Source organism: Panthera onca, chromosome C1 (assembly GCF_046562875.1).
Source record: "Panthera onca isolate mPanOnc1 chromosome C1, mPanOnc1 haplotype 2, whole genome shotgun sequence".
Taxonomy (NCBI): Eukaryota; Metazoa; Chordata; class Mammalia; order Carnivora; family Felidae; genus Panthera; species Panthera onca.
In genome coordinates, this window is record NC_138346.1 from 66,586,718 (window position 1) to 66,614,184 (window position 27,467).

General features: G+C 35.8%; 1 protein-coding gene across 5 annotated transcripts in view; it reads left to right on the top strand.

Annotated features, from left to right (window-relative positions):
- The window catches only part of LOC132670955 (sodium channel protein type 1 subunit alpha), a 147,714-nt gene that overhangs the window by 56,465 nt on the left and 63,782 nt on the right, over window positions 1-27,467 (top strand). For all 5 annotated transcript variants that reach the window (XM_078451179.2, XM_078451182.2, XM_078451183.2 and 2 more), the window contains exons 2-6: window positions 8,471-8,783; window positions 21,147-21,264; window positions 23,393-23,483; window positions 25,086-25,214; window positions 26,911-27,002. In XM_078451179.2, coding sequence (XP_078307305.1) covers window positions 8,520-8,783; window positions 21,147-21,264; window positions 23,393-23,483; window positions 25,086-25,214; window positions 26,911-27,002 — 694 coding nt within the window. In that variant the 5' untranslated portion in view covers window positions 8,471-8,519. The remainder of the gene's footprint in view (window positions 1-8,470; window positions 8,784-21,146; window positions 21,265-23,392; window positions 23,484-25,085; window positions 25,215-26,910; window positions 27,003-27,467) is intronic.

The following is a 27,467-nucleotide window of genomic DNA, read 5'->3' on the forward strand; positions in this document are numbered from 1 at the left end:
CTTTGTTCTGTTACTGCCTCTTTTCCACAGCCTCTGGCTTCTATTTATTTATTTATTTTTTATTTTTTAGATTTTCTTATCTCCTTCAGGATCTCTTATCTAACTGGCTTTTGCTCTTGTTTTGCTTGTCTTCCTAAAGCATCATTCTTCCATTTTCTGTTGCCCACTACACTTATTCCCAACATTTTTTTTTTTTTTTGGTTGTTGTTCTTTCAGATTTGCTGACTGTTAACATGCACTTCTTTTTATTTTTTGCTGTATGGTTACCTCGTTTTTTTGTTCTTTTTTTATTTTGTCTAAATGCATATCCATATTCCTCTTGAAAATACATGTATGTCTCTTTGCAGTCTTTACACCAAGAAGTTATATGGTCTTACCTCTTTTGAAAGTTAGCAATGCCTTCTCTGTCAACTCAAAGATATATTTAAATGCTGTTTCTCTTGTAAAGAGAAAGGTGTAAGCCAAAACCACAGATTCTGTGAGGTTCCTCCCTTCCATATTGGATTATGTATAGTTTCATAAATTAGGATCATTTAAAGTATTCAGTTATGAATGTTTGCACTAAAGACTGAAGTTCCTTTTCAAGTGTAAATGGAAAACTCATGATTGATTGATTGATTGATTGATTTTTAAAGTTTATTGTGTTTTATTTGAGAAAGAGAGAGAGAGAGAGCATGTGTGCATGAGCTGGGGAGGGGCAGAGAGAAAAGGAGAGAGAATCTCAAGCAGGCCCTGCTTGGTCAGCACAGAACCCCACACAGGGGCTTGCACCCCTGAACCATGAGGTCATGACCTGAGCCAAAACCAAGAGTCGGATACTTAACTGACTGAGCCACCTAGGCACCCCAGCTCATGATTTATTTTTATATTTTTTAGCAAAGTATGTACAAATTCCAAATATAATTTAGAAATTTTTTCCATAGTGTTACTGACAAAATATTAATATTGAATTATATCTGATAGTTTTTAGATATTACATAGATAAACAAGGATGTAGGTAGGTTATAATTTTAAAAAGCTTTCTTCCTATAATTAATATAAGGTTTATTTTTAAATAGATACTTAAATATAAGGTCTACTTAGAGTCGCAAAAACCCTTTCATTAGTCTCGGTGTGACGATGTCATTACAATATGCGTGAAATTGCTGATATATAAATGTAATTCTAGTGTCTTAACTAATTTATAATTAATATATTATAGTTCAAGTGATCATATTTGTCAGTGTAAAACATTTTTCTTCTATCTTCCTGGTCGTTTACTTCTCCAGTTGGAACTCACAGCCAATAATTAGAAGGATTTGCCTGGAGGGCTTTTCTCAGATGGGCTATTTCTGGAAAATATGAAGGCTTTTAGTAACTTTCTGTTCCATCTACACAACTTCATGGGCAATGATCTCTAATACAGCATTCCCTTTGAAGGGCAGTGATTGTCCACAACGATCATATGTAGTTAAAATATGCCTATATATAAAATCCAAATATATACATATTAAGGAAGTCACTAAAGCAGTAAAATGGAAAGGATGAAACAAAATGGATGGGCAACGACATACCAGATGAATGCAAACAAGAAGAAAGTAGGAGTCATTACATGACAGCAAAGTTGTCCTCAGAGGGAAAGATAGTAAAGTGAGGTGAGGACTATTTAAGGTAGGAAAGGGTTCAATCCACTCCAAAGACCTGATCCGGAACAATGTCTACACACCAAATAACACAGTATTAAAATTCATAAAACAAAAGTTACAGGGAGTATAAAAATAAACAGAAACACATAAAAAACAGACTTTTAATTTCCCAAACTCCAAACTCAAAATAGATCAAGTAGAACAAAAATATGTACAGATATAGAAGGTCTAAACAAGGTAAATTTAATTGAGAAATACTAAACTCTATAGCTTTAAAATAAATAAAATTTTTCTGTGTTCTTTGAAAGTCACTAAAAAAAAAAACCAACAAGCCTTTATTAGGACAAAAAGACATCTCAGTAAATTCCAAAGAGCAGAAATGGTACAAACTACATTATTGGATTATAATACAATAAAACTAAACATAAGTAAACAAATTAGTGGAAGAAATCTATCATTTGGAAATTGTAAACACTTTCTCTTACACAGCTCTTACAGTAAAGAGGAATTTGAAAGCAAAGTTAATTAAGAACATTCTGGTTATTTTTTTAATTTATTTTTCCAAGTTTGCATAGTTCTAAAATTTTCTTGTTATTTTTGTGAAGGCTATATTTAATTTATTAATTACTTCAGGAAAATTTTATATCTTTATTATATTGTATTTCTATCCAAGAAAAGCATATGTCTTTCCATCCATTTATACTTTTTTTGTCTTTTTAAAGATTTAAAAAAATTCTTACATTGTATATATGAAATACTTATTAATTGTATTTTTCCCCTTTTAAATAAACTATTTTTTAGGTTTACAGAAAAATTGAGCAAAAAGTACAAAGGTCCCACATATGCCCAGCCCTCGTTTAAGCACAGTCTGTTGTCAGCGTCCTATACCAGAATGGTACCTTTTGTTGTAATTGATGAACCTACATTAACACATTATTATCACCCCAAGTACACAGTTTACATTATGGCTCACTCTTGGTCTTGAACATTCTGTGTGTTTGGACAATGTACAGTGACATGCATCTATCATTATAGTATTATACAGAAAAGTTTCACTGCCCTAAAAATCCTCTGTGCTTCATTTATTCATGGTTCTTTCCTCACTAACCCCTGCCAACTACTGATCTTTTTATTGTCTCCATAATTTTGCCTTTTCCAGACTGTCATATAATTGGATTCATACATTATGTAGCTTTTTCTGATTGGCTTTTCCTCTTAAGTAATGTGCATTTAAGTTTCCTCCATCTTATTTTGTGGCTGGATAGCTTATTTCTTTTTAGTGCTAAATAGTATTCCATTGTCAGGACATACCATCATTTATCGATCCATTTACATATGAAGGACATCTTGATTGCTTCCACCTTTTGGCAATTTTTATTAATAAAGCTGCTATAAACAGTTGTGTGGGGGGGTTTTGTGTAAATATAAGATTTCAACTCATTTGGGTAAATACCAAAGAGGGCAATTGCTAGATTGCTTGCTAAGAGTAAGTTTTGTTTTGTAAGAAGTTGGCAAACCATCTTCCAAAGTGGCTGTACCATTTAGCATTCCAGATGACAATGAATGAGAGTTCTATTACTCCACATTCTTGTCGGCATTTTGTGTTATCAGTATTTTAGATTTTGGCCATTCTAATAGGTGGGGGGTAGTATTTCATTGCCATTTTAATATGCATTTTCTGATAACATATGATATGGAGCATCTTTTCTTATGCTTATGTGCCATCTATATATGTTGTTTGGTAAAGTGTCCATTAAGGTCTTTGATCATTTTTTAAATCATGTTGATTGTTTTCTTATTGTAGGGTTTTAAGAGTTCTTTATATATATTTTTTCCTTTGAACCAGAATGTATTGACATTATTTCTATTGCAATTAAATTAAAAACAGTTTCTAAACAAACCTGTGAAGGGGTGAAGCTAGGGAAGCCATGAAATGTGTTTCTCCTTAGTTGTAGCTTGGTGGTACCAGCAGGAAGAATTTCAGACACAGGAACAGAGTATAACCCTTCAGTTTTGAAATGCTGCTAAGTCTCCTCATGCCTCAGAAGTGATTGCCCCTGGGAGCACCTGGGTGGCTCAGTTGGTTGAGCGTCCAACTTCAGCTCAGATCATGTTCTCCTGGTTAATGAGTTTGGGCCCTGCATCGGGCTCTGTGGTGACAGCTCAGAGCTTGGATCCTGATTCAGATTTTGTGTCTCCTTCTCTCTCTGCCCCTCCCCTGCTCATGCTCGCTCTCTCTCCCTCCCTCTCTCCCTCTCTCTCTCAAACATAAATAAACATCAAAAAAATTAAAAGTACAAAAAAAAAAAAAAAAGAAAGAAAAAAAGAAATGATTGCTCCTGCCCTAAAAAAATTCAAATCATCTCCACCATTATATGGAGCCAGGGCCCAAATGGGAGCTTCTCTGTATATCTTGGATAAGAGTCCTTTAACTGCTTTGTCTTTTGCAAATATTTTCTCCCAGTCTGTGGCTTGTTTTTTCATTCTCCTGATATTGTCTTTAACAGAGCAGAAGTTTTTTTTTTATTTTAATGAAATCCAGTTTATCAATTATTTTTTTTCATGGATCATGCTTGTTGTGTTTATCTAAAAGTCATTGCCAAACCAAAGGTCATCTAAATTTTCTTCTATGTTCTTTTCTAGGAGTTCTATAGTTTTGCATTTCACATTTAGGTCTGTGGTCCATTTTGAGTTTATTTCTGTGAAGAGTGTAAGGTCTGTGTCTAGATTCATGTTTTTGCCTGTTGACATCCAGTTGTTCCAGCACCATTCATTGGAAAAAAACTATCTTTGCTCCATAATATTGCTTTTGCTCCTTTATCAAAGATCAGTTGACTCAAGTAATATGGGTTTATTCCTGAGCTTTCTGTTCTGTTCTGTTGACCTGTTGGTCAATTCTTGCACCAACACCACACTACTTGATTACTCTAGAGTTATAGTAAGTCCTGAAGTCGGGTTCTGTCAGTCATCCAAGTTTTTTCTTCTCCTTCAATATTGTGTTGCCTATCCTGTCTTTTGCTTCTCCAAATAAACATTAGAATCAGTTTGTCAATATCCAAAAAAACAATTTGCTGGAATTTTTTTATTGAGATTGCTTTGATCAATAGATCAATAGACCAACAGAAATTAAGTTGGGAAAACTGACATTTTGATATTACTGAGTTTTCCTCTCCATGAGCAGGGAATATCTCCATTTATTTAGCTCTTCTTTGATTGTTTTTATTAGGTTTGTAGTTTTCCTCATACAGACATTCTACTTGTTCATTGCTGGTGTACAGGAAAGCAATTTACTTTTGCATATTGCTCTTGTATCCTGCAAACTTGCTGTAATTCCCTTTAGTTTCAGGGTTTTTTTAAATTTTTTCTTTTGGGTTTTCTACATAGACAATTTGTTATCAGCAAACACTTTTATTTATTCCTTCTTAATCTGTACATCTTTTCTTGTCTTAATTGCAGTTGTTAAGACTTGTGGTATGTTGAAAAGGAGAGTGAGAAAGGACATCCTTGTAGCACAAAAACACCACAAACTCAGAAAAATATAGTTTTTTTTAAAAGGCCCAACATTAAATTGCTGATGTCATATCTAAAAAGTTGATATAGATTAAAAAGGAAAAAAAAATAACATGGACTGTTATTTAAATAGGAAGTCATAGAAAAGAAAATAAAAAATACAGCTCTTAACCATATGAAAAAAAAGTTCAACTGGTCTCACAGTAAGACAAATGCAAATTAAAACTATACTGCGATCCCATTTTTGTTTCAATCAGATTGAAAATATTGAAAATAAAATAACACATTATGTGGTGAAGCTGTAGACAAATAGGCACCGCATTATATTGTCATCAGGAGAATCAATACTTCGAAGTGAGTAATTTTGCAATAATATCAAAATTAAAGATCCAGTTTTTTGCACAACCAAGTCCATTTTTTAGAAATTGATACCATAAATATGTCCACGTATATGTGAAAATATGGGTATAAAATTTATTAGCTGCAGCTTTATTTAAAATAGCAAAGTATTGGAAACAACCTGAATACCCATAACTGGGTGATTCATTCAATAAATTACAGTGCATGCAAACAATGGAAAACCATGTAGCTGATAAAGATGGTTGAATCTATGAAAATTGATAAGGAATGAACTCTAATATATATTTTTAAGTGAAAAATGAAAGATGCAAAAGAGTTGTATCCTAAGACACTATGTCTATATATTCTTAAATAGAAAATGTGGGGACACCTGGGTGGCTCAGTCAGTTAGGCATCTGACTTCAGCTCAGGTCATGATCTTGCGGTTGTGGGTTCGAGTCCTGCATTGGGCTCTGTGCTAACAGCTCAGAGCCTGGAGCCTGCTTTGGATTCTGTGTCTCCCTCTCTCTCTGCCCCTCCTCTGCTCATACCCTGTCTCTGTCTCTGTCTCTCTCTCTCTGTCTCTCAAAATAAATGTTAAAAAAAAAAGAAAATGTATGAGTATACATACACTCATGTGATTAGTGATTACCTATTACATACCTGGAAAAATATATGAAGATGATAACAGTGGTTACCTCTGGGAACAGGAATTGACTGTTGGAGAGTGGGTGGAAGGGAGTTTGCATTGTATTTTCTTTTAAATGTTTTGAGTTTATATCATTACACACATTTTCTATCAGAAAACTAGTTAAAAATAAAAACCATATATACATCTATGTCATAATACTTCCCTAATGAGAAAATGCACCATACTTGTTATCCCTAAACTTTTATTTCCATGTAAATAACTACCAGTGTTTTCCTGATGCCTCATCGGAGAAGTAGAACTTTAAGGTTCGATATTCCTTTTCCATTGATTTAAATTTACCGATTTAATTTTTTCTATTCTTCCAGGCCCTAAGCTGATTACAGGTAGATTGTAAGAAACTCTGAAAGTTTTATTAGTTCACTTAATACACTGAGCATACAAATTTAGACTTAAATGTCCCACTTGTTTCTGGTCTTCCACTGAAAACTATTGTTATAAACCTCACAGCAGTGGGGACTTCCTTCAGTGAAATTTGAGGTCCCTCTAGGACTCCTCACCAAACAGTTATGGCTGCAATTTTATTATTGTGGCTTATATTCACCAAAGCTGCAATTAACTGTATCATAGCTTGTTGACCTTAATGAGTTAACACAGTGTCCAAATAAAACTCATATCCAAGCGGTAGCTTAGGCTCTGGGAAGTTTTGGCTCAGTAATATCTGTGAAATTTGAGCTCATATTAAATATACCTTGAAACAATACATTTGGGATTTGGCTCCTGGCATCAGATCAGATCTGACTCTGCTGCATGGAGTTGAGAGTTTTGCCTCGGGTGCTCATAATATGTTTAGCTGTATAGGACTATAGAATCAGCAAGAATAGCATTATTGCTTTAGTGAAGAAAAACACTTCCATTTTTGTTGGCACCCTGGCTTGTTTCTGATAATTTTTTCCTGAAACAGGAGAATCCTGCTGTCTCCTATATGTATAGCTATCTTTTCCCATCTGAGGCCTAATCTAGGAATTTTTTTTCCAGCCTAGTCTTTCTCTCATTCCTAGCCACATAAATGGCATTTGTCGAACACTGAACCGTCTCTGTCTACGTGTTCAAATAAGCGAGCCCTCGCATGGCTAATGTCATAAGTCAGTCACAATTCCAGCTGTCTCAATCTCAGATTAGATGAAGACTCAGGTCTGTGACTCAGTCAGCAGTGACTATTTGATTGGTTATTAAGGCTGGCTGCAGTGGGGCACCTGGTTGAGTGTCTGACTTCGGCTGAGGTCATGATCTTAAAGTTCATGAGTTCAAGCCCTGCGTCAGGCTCTGTGCTGTCAGCTCAGAGCTCGCTTTGAATCTTCTGTCCCCCTCTCTCTCTCTGCCCCTCCCCCACTCATGCTGTCTCAAAAATGAATAAACATTTAAAAAAAAAAAAAAAGGCTGGCTGCAGCCAACTGTTTTGACCAGCTTGGTCAGGAGCCACTTGTTAGGACTAGAGGGTTGGATGATATACCCTCTCAGAGATATCTCCCTTTCCACTTCATCCTGTTGCTAAGCTATCCATTGCCCTTATGGGGGATATATCCTCGTCTGGGTAGCTCCCAGAGTAAATGGTCCATTAGGGACATGATGGTATTTAGCCTAATGTACTTTAATTAAGGCTATAGTTGAATCACTTCCTTAAGTTATGGCACAATTACTGTATCGGCAAAGCACAAGAATTAATAAACTTGGGACATTTAACAAAACCTGAGCTAGAAAGCACATCTGTTAAGCCAAAGCCATTGAAGCAGTAAGTAGAATGGTGGTTGCTGGGTGGGGGGGGAGGGCAGGTAGAAAGTTGACATTCAATGGGTATAAAGTTTCAGTTATGCAGGATGAGTAAGTTCTATATCTGCTATACAACTGTATGCCTGTAGTTAACAATTCTATCTCGCACGCTTAAAAATTTGTTCAAAGGGTACATCTTGTGTTAAATGTTCTTACAACACACACAAAAAATTCTATTTAGGAATTACACTTTTTTAAATATTTTTAAGATGTTTATCCATTTTTGAGAGAGGCAGGGACAGAGCATGAGCAGGGAGAGACAGAGAGAGGAGGAGACACAGAATCTGAAGCAGTCTTCGGGCTCTGAGTTGTCAACACAGACCTTAGGATCATGACCTGAGCTGAAATTGGACCCTTAACTTACTGAGCCACCCAGGCACCCCTAGGAATTTCATTTTAATTTAAATGGGAACAAAAATTTTAATCATCTGGTTCATATGTCATGACCAGAGTTTATAGGTACTAAAATCTTCTCTTAATCTCCTTAGAATATCTGCATCCTTTTTTTTTTTTTTAGGACCTTCATATGCAGATTAAATGGTAATTAAAATGTGCAGGATGACAAGATGGAGCAAACAGTGCTTGTACCACCAGGACCTGACAGCTTCAACTTCTTCACCAGAGAATCTCTTGCGGCTATTGAAAGACGCATTGCAGAAGAAAAGGCTAAGAATCCCAAACCAGACAAGAAAGATGATGATGAAAATGGCCCAAAGCCAAATAGTGACTTGGAAGCTGGAAAGAACCTTCCTTTTATTTATGGAGACATCCCTCCAGAGATGGTGTCAGAGCCGCTGGAGGACCTGGACCCGTACTATATCAATAAAAAAGTGAGTGTTTTTTATTGGGCATATTTTACTGCTAATTGCCTACTGAGTACCTTGGACTGTTATAGCACTGAAACATGCCAAATTAGCAGAAAGTCTTAAGTATCCTTCTGTTTAAGAAATAAAATACCTTTATGTGTGTTTTATGCATATACATCCATGAAAAACAAATTTATTATGTCATGACAGATGAAGCTGTCCCAGATGCACCACAACATATACCTGAACATAAATGTATGTTGTAGGCAGGCAGCTAATTTAACAAATTAAATTCTCCCCAGAGATTGTATTCACTATGCAATTTTGTGTGTTTTCTGTACTTGAAAATCCTAAAATTATCCCAAGTTATCCCTAAACTTTTATTTAGGGACAGATAAAGACTTTTAAAATATTAGTATTAATTTCTCATAGAACAAAATTTGACCCCACAAGGTTTTCAATTTCTAAATTATGTTATATATAACAACTCAACTTTTTTTTTTAATTTATTTTTTTTAACATTTTTATTTATTTTTGAGACAGGGAGAGACAGAGCATGAACGGGGGAGGGTCAGAGAGAGGGAGACACAGAATCTGAAACAGGCTCAAGGCTCTGAGCTGTCAGCACAGAGCCCGACGCGGGGCTCGAACTCATGGACTGTGAGATCATGACCTGAGCCCAAGACGGCCGCTTAACCGACTAAGCCACCCAGGCACCCCAATAATAACTCAACTTCTTGCAGAAACTTTTCTCTACTTGGAAAAGAACATTCCTCTACAAACTACAGTTTTAGTAACTAATAATGTGCCTTTTCCATTTGGATCCATGTGTCTTTGGGAAGTATCATTTTTAGTAGTGACAGCCATTAAAACTCAGTATCTCAATCAACTGAATTATGTAACAACTGAATTTCTGTATCACAAAGTGTTAAATCAAGATTTAAATAATGACAGCTATTCAACCATTTTTCTCAGTATTATTAATACATAAAATAAAATTTTGCTTACAATATTTTTATTTCAAAAAAGTATTCAATATTTTGGTGGAGGTATATTGATACTGGTAAGATTAACATAAATATTGTATTCTGAAGAACCTATAAAACAATATTTAAATGCTTGCGTTTTCTATTTATGCTTGAAATGAATACCTTCTATTAAGCACCCAATCTTTCATTATGACTATGATTACACCAAACCAAGAAGGAAAGCATAGAAAAAGATAAAATTGAAAAAGTTTATTGTATTAATTTTAGATTAAATTTATGACTAGTTAATTTGCAACATTTTATTATCATTCACTGGACACAATACGTTTGTGAACTCTTGGTAGAAGGGTAGGGTAAAAAGATTGCAATTGAGCAGGTAAAATTTTTCAGTTGGGCATAGGCCTTAAAATACCCCCAAAACTTTTAGGAACTCTTTTGGTTTATGGCACAGCCTGTATCAAGTAGTCCTTATTAAATGTATAAGCTTAACAATTTTAATATGTGGATTTGAGACAGTTTTGCAAATCACTTCTTATTGACTGCTGCAGTTTCACAGGTAAAATTTTCACTGTGTTCAGATTTTTTTTTTAACTTTTCAGGCTATAACCAATTTCAGCGTAACTTACTTTCCCTTCTTAAAAACTGGTTTGCGCATTATACACTAAAGAAAGAGATAAAGAGTCATTTCCCATAGATTTCATTATCTTTTATTCAACTTTCCTTTTTAACATACTATTGTTAAATCTTAGCAGGTAAGATTTTATCCATTTCATAACTATCATTTAAATTATAAGTTGCACTTTATCATTAAATCAGTCCTTTGGAAATTAATTTAATGTAATGTCTGCAAAAGCTAAAAATCAAATTAATCAAATGATGAAGGGTTTATTTGTATAAGGAAGGTGACAATGCAGATAATTCAGTTAGACAAACATTTTAACGTATTTAAAATTGCTTCATTATTGAAGCAGCCTGTTTAGAGGTGCTGTTATCATGGGTTACTGGGCTTCATCCTTAGCAGGGCTTTTGCTACCCCCTGACATCTATGTCCCACCTCTCTGGTAGTAATTACTATCTGAAAATTATTAAAGCTACCCAGAGTCTACCCCTTCATCAAACAGGGCTGATATCTAGCATCCCAGCTCAAGTACGGTGTCCTTACGTATACAACAATAAACGAATGCTTTGAGAAAGGCCAAGCTAATCCATGTTGACAAGGGCAGTGATTCTTTATGTGGAAACCAGATTGTCCACTCAATCTGTCCTTTAAATTAAAGAGTTTTCAGACCAATAAAAGCTGTTGTCTTGAGGGAGTGTCCCCAAACAGCCAACAATTGGCTTATAACAAACAGGGCAGATGGAAAAGAAAATTATGCAGCCCCTTTCAAATAGTTAAAAGAAAGGTCTTCAAACTGAGGATTAAAGACCAACTCTGAAGACCAACTCTGAAGGAAGCCAGCCAGATTCTTGTGCTGAAATAACCCTTATAAACTTTGTTCGGTTCACATTCCTACTTGCCTCTAACACCATCCATCCTTATCTTCAAATGCACATTGTGTGAGGAAGGAAAAACATTTTGGCATTTTGGAACAAATCACATTGTGCAAGCAGAACAACCTGATAAGAGAAATATTGTTATCAGGAAGGAGTTTTCCCCAAGGCAAGGCACATCTATTGCCTTAACACTGGGCTGACATCCAGCAAGTCTTCCAGTGTAAGCCATTCAAAGTGCAATACAAATGAAACATTCTGGAGGACTGGAATCCTTAAAAAGTAACATTGCAAGCTTAGGACACATGACTAAGCTGTGTGTTTAGGACACATGACTAAGCTATGTGTTTAAAATGTCCTTCTTTTGCATTTTCATATTTTGAGACTATGGTTGCCATTACTTGTTTTCTAGTCTTACATTTTCTTCCATAATTGGGTTATTTCAGTATCGAAGAATAGTCTTAAATTCTGAATTAGTTTGCTCTGATTAAAGTTGGAATAATTATGAATATTTCTTTTGATGTTTGATGACCAGTTTTGTCTTATGACTTGAAAATCTGAGATCAGCAGAGTGGCCTTCATTAAAACAGTGGATTACACATATACACAATACTCCTGGCATAGATAAAGCGCTTAATGGTGGAAATGTCCCTAGAAAAAAAGTTTTTCAGGAAAAATGTCACTAGAAAAAACCTATTACTCATATTGGGGATGTGGATTTTATTCTATTCCTGAATGAGCTGGAATATGCAAATATCAGTAGGCCAGTGACTTACTTCCCTAAGGTTTAACTGAGGTACAATAAATAGTGTGCCATTTATATCTATGTACAAAGTCTAGTTTCTTTCTTATTAATATACAGAATAAACAAAGCAAGCCTACTATAAAAATGGCTGCAGAACCTATTCTTTATGTTATATTTTAAAGTACAGTGGTATCCATAAAAGAAATATATGTGTAAGCCACACTAAAACCCTCTGTGATCTTCTAAAAAGACAATGTCAGTGAGCTTATGGAAATGTCATTGCTGATGGTGTATTTTCAGATGGCATATGCCCACATATTTTTATCTTCTTTGCCCTAGTTTAAATTGTGCACATTATATAATGTTCGAAAGTTCTACTAAAATTGTTAAAGCAGTTTATTCCACGGTCAGTGATATTATAGTAATAACTAAAGAAATAGTAGCAACCATCTCATGAACATTCCTGATGCATGGAAGCATTTCCAGACCCTCTGATGTTTTAATCCTTCAGCAGTCCAAGGTAAGAACTAAAAACTAAAATAACAATGCTGTCAGAATACAGTCACAGAATTTTCCATACCATTTTAGCTCTGGTCCAGTGGTCTTCAAAACATGATTTCAGGCAGTGTTCCTTTTGTTTGTTTATTTACTTTAGCTATGTGGCAGGGCACATTTAGCTTATGAACAAAACTTTTTTTTTTTTCCTTATGGTTCTTTTTTCCACAGTTTTTTTATTTCATAGCTTGGGTTAATTTTGCACCATTTGGCTATACATTGAAATTCTTCACCTACTCTTTATTACAGAAAACTTCTTTCTTCTCATGTTCTTCTTAAAATTACAGATGACTCACTAGTACCATGGAAGAAAATATCCTTTGTGACAGGGTACTGGAAATAGAATGAAGTATTTTAGATCTGTGGTGAAAATGGATGTTTATTAATTATGGAATGTAGAAATGTATCCGTTTAAAAATGTATTCTTTCCTTTATTATTTTACGGGCCATTTATGAACAACTTATCCTCCCTTTTTATCAGCTCTTTTTAAAAAGATGCCTGCTTCCTCTTCATTGGAGCTGCATGAAGAGTCATATATGAACTTGTGATTTCAAATAAATGCCTAGTCTGTTATTGCTGCAGGAGTTTTAAATTGTTATATTGGGTAGAGAGAGTTATTTGCTTTGTTTTTAACTGAAATCAGGGAGTTTTCTTGTAAAAGTAATTGAATGGAAAATCAGAAAAGTAGATGGTAAGTAAAAGCTTATGATTCCATAAATCGTCCTATGGACAGCCCCCCAATTAATGTATTTTTTTTTTGGCACATCATTACGTCTTTTAGAATTAGCAGTCATCCAAGGCTCTCTCTTACATCCAAGGCACTATAGTTGACTTCCAAATCTTTCTCCTCCTCATCCATTATTTCTTCCTTATGCCCCGTTCTTCTTTGTCACCTCCCCATCTCTGTCTCAGAAACAATCCCAGATGATGGTGGTAGTAAAATAATGGCTAGCATTTATTAAGTACCAGCTATATTAGTAAGAAACCCTTCAACTAAGAGTGATAAAAATCTAACAGAAACTAGTTTTTGAAAACAAAGAAGCTAACTAATTAATCAATCAATAAATGTATTTGTGGGGTAAATCTCATGTTAATATCAAAGGATCCAGCACCTGAAAGAACAATGTCAGGACTCAGTTCTTTTTTATTTTTGGCTCTACTTTTTCCTATGCTGGCTGCATTCACAGGCTGGCTCTTCCCACAAGATGGCAAAAATAGCCACCAGTGGCACCAAGCTAACAGCTTACAGCCTAATAACCCCAAGAAAAAGAGCTCACTTTTCTTCAAAAGCTCTAGCAGAAGTCCTGGAATTGGTTGTAGTTAGTTCACATGACCTCCTCTGAATCAATTCCTGTAGCCTAGGGTATGTGATGGTCTCATTGACCAGGTTAGTGCCACATGTTGACCTAAGGGGTGGTCAACATGCTAAGGGGTGGGTCAGCTCCACCCAAGCCATGTGGGCAGGCAGTGGAGAGGTGTTCTATCAAAGGAAGAGGTGTAGACCACAGAAGAAGGCGTGCCAGGCGGGCAAAAATAATGGCTCTGTACTCTATGCACTATGTATCAGGATATTTACAGTTGTTATTTAATCCCCATGTCCTTCCCAGATAACCCTTGTCTTTATTTTAAAATAATGAAACTGAGGTGAAGTAATTTGCCTAAGATCACAAAAGCTATTAAGTAACAGACACTAGATTTAAAACAGATCTGTCAGCTTCCGTGGCCCATTGCCATGCTGCTTCTGGTTTGTAGTCTTTGCACTGATAATACCAGTGGAAAAGAGAAGTCTGTTATGGAATACATAAAAGCCCATCACTGCTGTTCCTGCCCCTCTACTCATGCCACTTTGCAAGCTGGACTCCTCATCTCTTCAGTTGGCAGTATTTCCCAAACCTGACTTGTCACTTCACTGTTTCTTCTCAATCAGGGGCATCCCCTGTCTTGGTAAAAACCAAAATTTTGAGATACAGTAGGTTTGGATCAAGTTGAAAAATAATTAGACAACTACATTTCCCACCAGATATAATAGGGTGATAAATACCTTTTATTTTTTTTCCAAAGAGGACAGATTCAGGAAACTTAAATTATGTGCCTCTATAATAAGTAGGAAGAGAATAAGATGTGGTTGGGGAGGTGGGCCAGGGTTAGAAAAAAGTACTTTGTAGTGGATATTAAAGAGTTTGAAGTTTAAGGGCAAAATGAATTCTAAGTAGGCTTTGGGTAGAGGAGTCACATGGTCCACTTTATGTTTTTAAAGATCAAGTTGGTAGTCTTTTTTAAAAAAAATTTTGTAATGTTTACTTATTTTTGAGAGAGAGAGAGCACAAGCAGGGGAGGGGCGGAGAGAGAGGGAGACACAGAATCCGGAGCAGACTCCAGGCTCTGAGCTGTCAGCACAGAACCCGTTGCGGGGTTCGAAGTCATGAACTGTGAGATCATGACCTGAGCTGAAGCCAGATGCTTAACCAACTGAGTCACCCAGGTACCCCAATCAAGTTGGGAGTCTTGATGGACGTTTAGTCTAGATGTTTTACAATGAAGACAGAATAATAGGTGGGAGCTGAATCTATTTTGGAAGTGCCCAAGTGTCAGACAAGAATAAGCTGATGGCATTGTTTTCTGAATATGAAATTTGGGAGGAAAGATGGAGCAACAAACTTCCAATGTAAAAATTGATCTTGCTTTCAAATGCTCAAGTGTTAGTATATGTATGTATTTGAGAACCAGACAAACACACACTTTTCACCCTTTAATTCTTGTATTTATATGGCACTTTAGAATTGATTATGGGCACTCACATCTTCTCTATGCAGACGTAGAAATCAGCAGGGAACAGTTTGCTCATAGTTCTCACATAGCAAGTCTGCGATAAAACTGGACCTCAAATTAGTCCCCTCTAGTCAAAGAAAAATTGAGCATATAATAAGGTACCACAGCCACGGTATAGGCTAAAGATACGGGCTGGGAAATATTTGACCCCCAGATTTTATTTGCGCCTGTGTTACAGTTTTTCTTCTCTGAGGCAGAGAACCTGAAGCAGAGGCAGCTGTAACCTGGCTGATAAGAGCCCAGCTGGGCATCTCCTGTAGGGTCATCTCCTGCACTGGCCCCACCCCCATTATTCCATCGAGCTAAAGCCAAGGGACAAGCAATTTTTCAGACTCTTTCCTGGGTACAAATTTCTTCTTCTGTTTTGCATGGGCTTAAAGCAGAGATTTTTTTTTAAAAGAACTGACTGACTGTGAGATATTGAGCCCACAGATAGATTTTGCTAGACTCATGCAATAATGTTTATTTTGAATTAGTTTCCAAGATGTATAAACCAAGAGATTACACACACACATTCATGCATACATGCATGCATTTATAATCATGCATATTTAGGATTTCTCTTATAATATGTGGCATCACTGATTCACACATCAAAAATTGATAGGGACCGCCCACCACCCAGCCTCAGTGGGCATTTTGGCTTGTGATCCCGGGCTTAAAGACCACATGTGTAATCAGGTGAAGGCCAGATATTGAAGCTTGGGTGGGCCACAGGCGGACAGGTGCCACAGGCTATTCTTTAAGCTGATTATCCCTAGCCTAAAGGGAAAAATAGAATAAGACCAGGAGTGAACAAAATTTCTTTTAATGTTTACCTATTTTTGAGAGAGGGAGAGACTGAGCTTGAGAGGGGGAGGGGTGAAGGGAAGGGAAGACATGGAATCTGGAGCAGGATTCAGGCTCTGATCTGTCAGCACAGAGTCCGACTGGGGCTTGCACTCACGAACTGTGAGATCATGACCTGAGCCAAAGTTGGGCCCTTAACTTACTGAGCCACCAGGCACCCCGAGAAAATAATTTTTAAATATTACATGCTCCCTTCAGTCAGGTGGTAAACCTGTATGAAAGCTTCCCCTTCCCCAGTGAGCCAGAAAAGGAGGGAAATCTTGGCCTGAAACTAGAGGTTATCACAAAATAGACAGAGAAGTAAGTAAGATCATTTAGAACACCCACAAGAGAAAAAGGACAATTAGATGTCATGGCATTGATCCAGATGAGAAATGTTCCCAGAGCTGCACACTAATAGAAATCTCTTGACTTTCTATGAAGTTCTTTATACCCCAAACTTCTGAAACGTATCTCCTCTGCCACATAGTTCTCTTTCTACCCCTCCCTTCTAGAACCCCTTCTCAAATCAGCAGCTTAGAACTATAAGAAGGTTGATTCCACTTCTGGCGGAAGACAGAGCCAAGGGGTGACAGCTAGTTGCAGCCCAACTTGGAATTCTTTTGCCATTTGCAGAGTCACATTTTCTTATACACAGTGATAAAGTTTCACAGTACCATTAATGCAGAATTCCATTTCATTAAGAGTTACATCAGCTTTTGAGTGTATGTAAATATACATGTATATGTGTCTATGTATGTATATGTATATATTCTTCTGTGGGAAAATATATTCAAAGTTTCAAATAATTGTTTTCCAAATATATTTTTGGAGCACAGTATATATACAAGTTGAAATTGCTTGTTTTAAATTTTGAAGCTAACGCATAAATTTAATCAACCAATAGTGTTTTCTACATTTTCTCTTGTTCATGATCATTGCTAACCTTCCTCTGTTACTTTTGCCACTGTGTTTATTTTAAGGGCAGGCAAATGCTGTATATTTAGAGGCAGTCCTGTTATTTGGTAATTTTTTGATAATGTTTAGATAAATATGAAATTGGACCTTAAATTTGAACTATTTATTTTAAGTAACATGGCCCCTAGATTGAAAGAAAAGATAGTGGACATCTTCAGAAAAAGAGACTGGAGGGGTGCCTGGGCGGCTCAGTTGGTGAAACATCTGACTCTTGACTTCAGCTAAGGTCATGGTCTCATAGTTCGTGGGTTCGAGCCCAGTGTCGAGCTCGGTGCTGACAGTGCAGTGCCTACTTGAGATTCTGTCTCCCTCTCTCTCTGCCCCTCCCCCTCTTGCTCTCTATCTCTCACTCAAAATAAATAAAAATAATAAACTTTGAAAAGAAAAGAAAAGAAAAGAAAAGAAAAAAGAAAGAAAAGAAAAGGAGACTGGAAAAGTATGGCTTGTTAAATTCAATGTGCACCTTGGATAAAAAATTATAAACAAATCAACTATCTAAAAACTCATTGCCAAGTAGTATTCCATTGTGTATATAAACCACAATTTCTTTATCCATTCATCAGTTGATGGATATTTAGGCTCTTTCCATAATTTGGCTGTTGTTGAAAGTGCTGCTATAAACATTGGGGTACAAGTGCCCCTATGCATCAGCACTCCTGTATCCCTTGGGTAAATTCCTAGCAGTGCTATTGCTGGGTCATAGTGTAGATCCTGAGAAATTTAACAGAAGACCATGGGGGAGGGAAAGGAAAAAAAAAAAAAGTTAGAGAAGACGAGAGCCAAACCATAAGAGACTCTTAAAAACTGAGAATAGGGGCGCCTGGGTGTCTCAGTTGGTTAAGCAGCCGACTTCAGCTTAGGTCATGATCTGATAGTTTGTGAGTTTAAGCCCCGCATCAGGCTCTGTGCTGACAGCTCAGAACCTGGAGCCTGCTTTGGATTCTATGTCTCCCTCTCTCTCTGCCCCTTCCCTGATCATTCTCTCCCTCTCTCTCTCTCTCTCTCTCTCAAAAATAAATAAACATTAAAAATTTTTTAAAAAATGAGAATGAGGGTTTATGGGGGGGTGGGAGGTAGCTGAAAGTGGGCGATGGGCATTGAGGAGGGCACCTGTTAGGAGGAGCACTGGGTGTTGTATGGAAACCAATTTGACAATAAATTTCATGTTAAAATAAAATAAAAACTCAGAAACAAAATCACTAGATAGTAACAAGCACAGATTCATAAATAGCAATTCCTACCAAACTGTTATAATTGTTATTATTATATATTGTTATTATAGGTCAGGGGGAAGGATTTTAATGCATGTGTACAACATAATCATTGACAATTCGGGCAATTTTAAAAATTACCTGTTAACAAACACAGATTCACAGCCCTGCTATTGAAGAATCACCTGAGTTATTTACTAAAAATACACAATACTAGGCATCAGAATCTCTACTGAATTGGAATCACAACAACTTTGTGAGCTAAGTATATTTATTCCCATTTTTTCAAATGAGACAAATGAGTCACAGAAATGAAGTAACTTGTCTAGGATCCCACTGCTGGAAGGCTACGGAGCCACACTTGAGCCAGACATCTGACTCCAGAGTCTACACTCTTAATAACTACTTAAGTTTAAAAAAAAAAATCTACTTATATTTTCCTACTGTTACTTTCCAGATTGTCAAGCTGTTGAATAGCAGGGTGTTTGCCTGTTTTTCTTGGTTTGCCTTTAAAATCAGAATTGAGAGGCGCCTGGGTGGCTCAGTCGGTTAAGTCTGACTTCGGCTCAGGTCATGATCTTGCAGTCCGTGGGTTCGAGCCCCGTGTCGGGCTCTGTGCTGACAGCTCAGAGCCTGGACCCTGTTTCAGATTCTGTGTCTCCCTCTTTCTCTGACCCTCCCCTGTTCATGCTCTCTCTCTGTCTCAAAAATAAATAAATGTTAAAAAAAATTTTTTTAAATAAAATAAAATAAAATAAAATAAAATAAAACAAAATCAGAATTGATTTTTACCTTGCTGAAGAGAGTCTGAACTAGCACTACAATGCATGGTTTACATCTAGGTCTGTGCTGCCAAATGCAGTAGACATTGCCCCAGTGTGGGTCTAGTGCTTTAAATATGGTGAGTACAGACTTCAAAGACTTAGAATTGGTATGAAAAGAAGGATGTAAAATATCTCAAATTTTCTAATATTGGTTGCACAAAATGATAATATAATGGATATATTAGGTTAAAAAATTATTAATTTTACCTGCTTATTTACTTTTTAAAAATACAGCTATCAGAATATTTAAAATCACGTATGGACTCAAATTTGTAATTCACGTAATATTTCTAATGGACAGCTTTGCTCTACATAAATTATCCTTCTAGACTTTCTTCTATTAGCTGAGATAGTTGAACATTCACTACTATATATACTTCGTAGGGTCATGACTTACATATCTTTGTTTTCTGTGTAAACTCTAGCACAGAGCTTTGCAAGTATTGTGCTAATTAGTTAATATACATTATTTGCACTGGAATAAACTAAGTTAATAGTTGGACCTAAAACTAGTTCCATACTACCGTCCAGGTGTTTGCAATGCTCATAATATTAACATCTTATCATATAGGGGCTCAATAAATGTTACTGAGTTTGGTAACTATATATGAAAAGCTAAGTGATAATTATGACCTGCATCTAATGTATGAAGAGTTAGACTCATATAAATGTATCTTTAAAGTGATATTTCATATACAGAATTTCATTCCTGAACCAGTCAAAATGTTATGTTTTGAAATATGTTCTGAGGCACAAAATCAAATTTTCTACAGTCTTGGGTTGTAAAGAGAAGACTGTTTCAAACTAGATGCTACTTATCAGCCTTTTCTCCTCCACCACTAATTTTGAACTTTTTCTTTGGTTTTGAAGTCACTTCATGCAGTGAATGTTATCCTGAGGAGTTGTAGTAATGACATTTTTATTGAACTAATTAGATTTAAAAGACGCTAAGGTACTTTACTATAATAGGCCATATAATGCATTCTTTTTAAAAATCAGTACCAAACAATACATTTAGAAATGATTAAGAGGGTAAATTTTATGTTATTTTATTATTAGTAAATGCCTTAAGAAACACTGAGTCAGAATCCTTCATTATGTTATTTATGCTATTGTATGTTTTTACTTTATTTTTTTTTTTTGTCTGAACACTGCTAATTGCTCTCAAATATATCTAATTTTTGGAATGCAATTCCATTCACGTTCATGGATCCTAAATTCTTCAGGAGCTTTGAGCTTTTCCTTCATACTAAAAAAACACTACATGAGATGAGCAGTCAATTGGGATTAGAATTCAATGTGTCAGCTAACTCAGAAATCCCAATACAGAATTTAGCACTCCCGGTCAACAGATACTCTCCAAGGAGCTTGGCTTCCAAAAATCAATTATTGGATTGTGTCCATCTAGCTCAAGAGCGGGTCTTATGGTGGCTGTTTTTATTTCCTATTACCAATAGATGATAAGATTTATTTTAAGAATAAATGGTTAAAAAATAACTTTGAAAAAAGTACTAGTTCTATCGAATGATTTTGCATTCTATAGGACTAATTTGCAAGATATTCGAGTTGGGAAACCTGAAATCACTATAAAGAAATGTAGTGTCTTAAGAATTTTAGAAAGAAATGAAATACGCACCCATTTAAGACTTTCATTCAAGTCAGATGTTTAAGATATTGACAAAATAAACCAATTCTCTTGACCAAATACCTTATGTATGATAAAATTGCAGGTAAGTATCAGGTAAAAGGTAGATGACACCATTGAATGTCCTCTCTAAAGGACTCTAACGGTCCTGTAAAAGTGACTGTTTGTCTGCATGGTGTACATTAAAAGCTGCAACATTGGAATAATTCATTATGACAAATAACAGAAGTAGGCAATAACGTTTAAATGGTTTATACTTTTATACTTGTATGTTGTGTTCCTGTCTTACAGACTTTTATAGTATTGAATAAAGGGAAGGCCATCTTCCGGTTCAGTGCCACCTCTGCCCTGTACATTTTAACTCCCTTCAATCCTCTTAGGAAAATAGCTATTAAGATTTTGGTACATTCATATCCTTTTGAAGTGATCAATAGTAACTATGTGTGTAATCTATAAGTGCTTTGTAGCTAAATATAAAATTAGCTTGGGAAATGTCCATGTTCTGTGGCTTTTATTACTCTCATTTTGTATCTTTTGTCTTATAAGCCTTATTCTTACAGTTTATTGGTCATAGAGATGTCACTGAAACTTACAAAGTCTTTAACATTATATATATGTATATATATATGCATATATATATTTATCTTTCAAATATATATTATACCTAGCCTTTAACACTTTATATACAGATATACATATCTTCCTAAAAATACTTGCATGGATTGCGTCTTACAAATCTAATTTTAGATGGCCGTATGTATCTTTGCCATCTTTACCACAAAATTTGTGATTATCTAGAATTTACAATAAGTAACGATATAATAACAGAGAAATATATTTCTAGAGCCAAGTTTAGACATACCTATTAGATAAAGCATTTTAGTTTACCTTAGAATAAACCTTTAAGTATATTTTCTATGGGAGAATTTCAGGCGGCTTTGGCCAATACTTAGTTAATTCTTGAACTCTCCAAATGAAATTCATGAGGAAATACTGGAATATTGGCTGAATTTCAAATGTAAGTCATTGAATTATGACTCTGTCATGTAAAACGGATTGCTTAGTAATGACTCTGGAAGTTAATGAAAGAAGCTGAGATTATATTACCAAACGATCTTTAGGGATTTGACTTTGCAATTTCCATTGGTGTTAAAAAGGACTCCAACTAAATTTAGGTATTCATATCATGGGCAAAAACTTTATTTCTGATTATGTCTCATTTGATGGCTTTGGTGATGATAAGTGTAGAAATACTGTTGTAATTTTCATAAATGCATAATACCTGATTTTTTTTAAAAAAAGATTATAAAACTGAAAAGGCCATTTCTACTTTTAACCCGATGGCGAGAGATTCCTTAGTGGCATAAATATGCCATTTTTAATATTAGAAGATTTGAAACAGAAATCATACGTTCAAGGTTCTTATGTTTATGGAGGTTACCTTATCCTAGTTTGTATTCCTAGTGCCATCATGTGGTCATTTGATGAAAACTTCCTTTTTCACTTCTGGAAAATTTTTATTTGGGCAGTTAACTGTAGTGGAAAGAATATTGGATATGAAGGCAGGAAACTTGTGTTCTAGTGCTCAGCCAAGTTAGCTAATTTCCCTAGAGCTTGGGCCTTATTTCTTTGATTTCTGAAATACAGTGATTAGACTAGTTTTTTTCAAGGTCCCCTTCAGCTCTGTTATGTCTTAGTCATTTGTTTTAGCTAACACTTGGATCATATTTACTAATATATAGGCCTGTTCCAAGAACCTTCCACATTTTAACAAATTTCATCTGCACCTGAAACCGGCCAAGTCTACACTTGATTAGCTACCTTGTATGAAAGTCACTGGAGACATAAGATTCCGTGGCAAGAGTGGCTGAGTGAATTGCCCAAGATCACTTTTATGTTGAATTTTAATTACATTCATGTCACATTAAGTCCTGGCCTTTGGGGATTTTCACTTCTACTTGTATTCAGTGCTGCTGAACTTGTTCAAACTCAGTCAAAATAGAGCAACCTGACCCAGGGCCATGCTGTCCTCTGACTACGTGGGGTTTTTTTACATAAAAAAAATATATGTATAATATGTACTTAAGAAATTACAGTATTGCTTATATGTGCCTTCCTTAACAATTTGCTATTTTAGGCACCTGAATTAATTCAAATCAGGCTTCTCTGCCCAAAAACTGTACCACTCCACTTTGCACAGTTTTCCCACTAAACTCCTCTGGGAGGCAAATACATTGGTTCAGTAATAGTATCAAAACAATACTTTATACTTATATAAACATTATACATTATCTCACTTAATCTATACAACACACTGTACACGATGTCACTTAATCTATAGTACTACTCTGAGGGTTGATATTATTACCCACATTTTGCAAATGACAAAACTGAAATTTAAAGAAATTAGATAATTACCCACAGTGTATTAGTCACTGTATCCTGGCTAAACTGCAGTTTAATCTTTCAATGTTTGTTTTATATAATATAATACGTGGATTTGGATTTTCTTTTGCGTGTTCCTTAACAATAATCTACATTATTCAGCATGCTAATTATGTGCACTATTTTGACGAACTGTGTGTTTATGACAATGAGTAATCCTCCTGACTGGACAAAGAATGTAGAGTAAGTTCAATTTATGTTGAAACCACCTACTATGTGTATGTGTGTGTTATAGATATGACTATATAGATATGTAGACATATAGACATGTATATCTATATCTATATATAGATACAGATTTTGAAACTATGCCTCAGTGTACCTTCTAAATAAAACTGAAGAATGTTTTTATTAAAGCCATCTCTAGGCACAAGTACAAAGCAGGAAGACAAATGACATTTGCTTTCAGGCCTGCTGGTGTTGTTGGATCTAATATCTGTCTTTCACCTGTATTTGATGGTTATCAGAAGGCCAATATTCTCAGACACTCACCATATTTCCTTTAGGATCTACGGTGGCCAAAGCAAATGTGATGAAAGCAATTGCAGAAGAGAGCCAATATGGTAAACCTTGACTCCAATTAAATTTCCAGATGAATTCACTGAGTTCAGAATTTACAAGGGAATGTTACACATGCCGTGAGAAGACAATGTTGATCCTCATTGGGTTTTCATTTCCATCAGGCACATCTACTTCTTGTCAGGCCTAAATCAGTTTCAAGTGCTGTCATCAAAAAATTCACTGGAAAAAAAATCCCCAAATTTGGGGTTTTACAACTTGAAAATTCCATTTAAACTGAGGGCTAAACTAACTGAAGTGAAAGGGTAGTGTTTGTGGAAACTAAAAGCATTACTAACTGCACTGATGACTCTGTTCTGGGTTACCTCTACAGCAGAGAGGCTGGATTTGTGTTAATTTCTGCTGGGGCTCTTCATCCTGCCTAGGTTGTAACCTCTTTTGCTCTGTGGCTGCTGACCCTGAAAACAACAACCACGAGGGTATTCCCAAGAGCCTCTTCTCTACCTGGACACTTCCAGGTTGGAGCCAATTATAAAAGAAACAGAGATCCAAACAGGATGTAATAAAATTTATATACAAAGAATTCCTAAGGTGTTGAAGTTAACGTGTTAGACCCATAGGTCTTCAGTCCCACTGGTTTCTGTGATTTTATTCTCTAACTTCTGAGTAGAAGGTTAAAACTTTGGAAACATGTACATTTCTGAATTAGCCCAACATTTTATTCTAAATTAAATCTTACCTCAAAAGACTCTAGAATTATCCTATCGGATGTTAACAAAATCCTTTTTCCAAGTTAGTGAACTGTCTTATCTTCTAGAAAGGGAAAACCACAAGACTTGCTAATTTGTCAATGTTCTCTCATTCATTAAACATGATTGAAATTAGTTTTTTACTTTCTAAAGGAATATCATTTTATGCTTCTGCAATAGTATTGATTGGCTACTCCATTACATGAATGTACTGGATAATTCTCAGGAGGTTCTATTCACTTATGTCAATACCAAGACATTTCAGGCAGTAGCCACATAGACTTCATACAGCTTGTATTTCTCACTCCGCTTTTAGGACCCTCAAAAAACAACCCTTCATATGGGAGGGAAGGAATTTAAATTTAGGGTTATGTTTTATTTTCATGAAAATAACATCCACCTACTTAGATTCCCTTTTTTAATGTTCATCTCTTCCACTGACAGAGTGATAAGAAATTGATATGCTATAAAAGAAAATTATTGCTTTATCAAGTCTTTTTTGGATGCTTGCCTCCAGGTACACCTTCACAGGAATATATACTTTTGAATCACTTATAAAAATTATTGCAAGGGGTTTCTGTTTAGAAGATTTTACTTTCCTTCGGGACCCATGGAACTGGCTCGACTTCACTGTCATTACATTTGCGTAAGTGCCTTTTTGAATCTTCAAGGCAGAATATGGTTGGGCTTTCTATGAGTGCTTATGTTTTTAAAGACTAAGCTTGCTTTAACCGAAAAATATTTTGGTGTGATGTATACATTTAAGCTCCTGATTTTGTTTAGCACAACAGAGGTCCAAGTGACATTCCACTTGGGCACACAGCTTCTGCAGCGGTTGAAGTTACAATTTCCACATGTAAGAAACATGTCAGCAGATTTCATACATGCCGCTTGTTCAACACACACACACAAGTCCCTCCCACATGCACACAATTTGAAGGCACAGGTGTATTCAGAATACATCTGTGAAAATGGTTTTTAAAAATTAGAGTCAGAAACCACTCTGTTGGCTGCACAAATTGTCACTGAGCTTACCCGTGTTACGTGTTCTGTCTTCTTTTATTAGTTTGGTAGAATAATATAACTATCTCTGAGCCTCCAAAATTTCTGACAGATCAAACTAATAGAAAAAATGAGGTCCTTAATATATTATGTATTTAATATAGTAAATTATTATTTCATCAGCAAATTGATCTTTAAGACTTATGAGCAGACACATTCTGTCTCTTCCTATTCCTCACCTGATCCCATTTCTTCTTCTCCTCTTTCCCTTTATGATTTTCTTCATCTCATTACCCTCTACATAAACCTTATCCTCATCTCCCACCCAGATACATTCGGTAATATGCACAATTTCTTCATCCCTGTCCTTGTTTTTTCTTGTGGTAAACTTTCCCAAGGAAGAAGAGATTCAGAAAAGGAATCGAAGGCCATTCGGAAGTAGGTGAAATATGTGTGGAGGATGGTGGCCCATGCGCACTTGCCCTCAGCGTTCCTTCAGGAGCTGACTTCTCGGCCTCCTACAGGCACAGCGAGGTAGATAGGATCAGAAGTAGGAATGACATACTGAGGTCTCCAAATGCTGCCTGTCTCATCTTTAATTCCATGTCTAGTCCAGATGAGCCAACTCTTCACCATTCCCTCGGGCCACCGTTCAAAAGACAGCATATTGGGACAACTGTTTTTTGAAAACAAAGTGGCAATAATAGCAGATCATAAGATCTTGTTCTGAACTTGCCTAACTTTCACTTAGGAGTTACACTAGGAAAACCTTTTCATGTCCAGATAGTTAGTAAGGCAATCTGCCTTTTCCTGCCTAAATTTCTCTTAGGTGATTTCACATAGTTCATTCTAACTGAAACCCTGAAACAACAGCCAAGATTTAGTTTTCTATTGATTTAATTCTCCTCAGTTACACAAGATGTTGATTATATTGCTAGCCAACGTAGCAACAGGATTATACACTTTATGAAGTTTACGTACAGCAAACGGCCTTAAATGATGTGAGTAAAGAAAACCATAGCAATTGACTCTAATTTCTAAATTGCTACATACGATATTATCATTTAGAATCACCAAGAAGGTCTTTATAAAAGACCCAAGCAAATAATATAAATCCTGCCTAAATCTTGAATAACTCTGATTTAATTCTACAGGTATGTAACAGAATTTGTAAGCCTAGGCAATTTTTCAGCTCTTTGAACTTTCAGAGTCTTGAGAGCTTTGAAAACTATTTCTGTAACTCCAGGTAAGGAGTGATTGGTGTGAACCATAAGGCTCTTGTACCTACAGCTCTTTCTTTGTATCTGTTATTGTGTCTGTGTGTGAACTCCCTATTACAGATACGTGACAGAGTTCGTGGACCTGGGCAATGTCTCAGCGTTGAGAACATTCAGAGTTCTCCGAGCCCTGAAAACAATTTCAGTCATTCCAGGTGAGAGCTAGGTTAAACACCCGGGGCCGATCCATCATGTCTTTTCAGCAACATCTTCTTTGCTTGACAGTCAACATTACAGAAATTCAGGAGTCATAATAAAATAATCAAAATCATTATCAAAATCAAGTGTTTTATAGGAAATGATTCTTATTATTTGGACATAAGTTTTTATGTTTTTTCACTTTTTATCAGTGTAGGAGTTTAGCATGAGATAATGCAGTATATAGTCCATGTGTGATTTGCCTTTAGAGATGTCATGTATTTTTCTCTCCATTGTCAGTTGTACCAGGGATTTGGTCCCAACTGAATGTACCAATTTGTAATTTCTTGTTCATTGTAGGTATTGATGATGTTGTATGTACAATGTAAATCCTAATAATGCTTTAAAAGGCAAGGAAATAAGATAATGAAGAATAGCATGAGTCTGTACGGAAGATTTATTATCTTCAAGTCCAATTATAT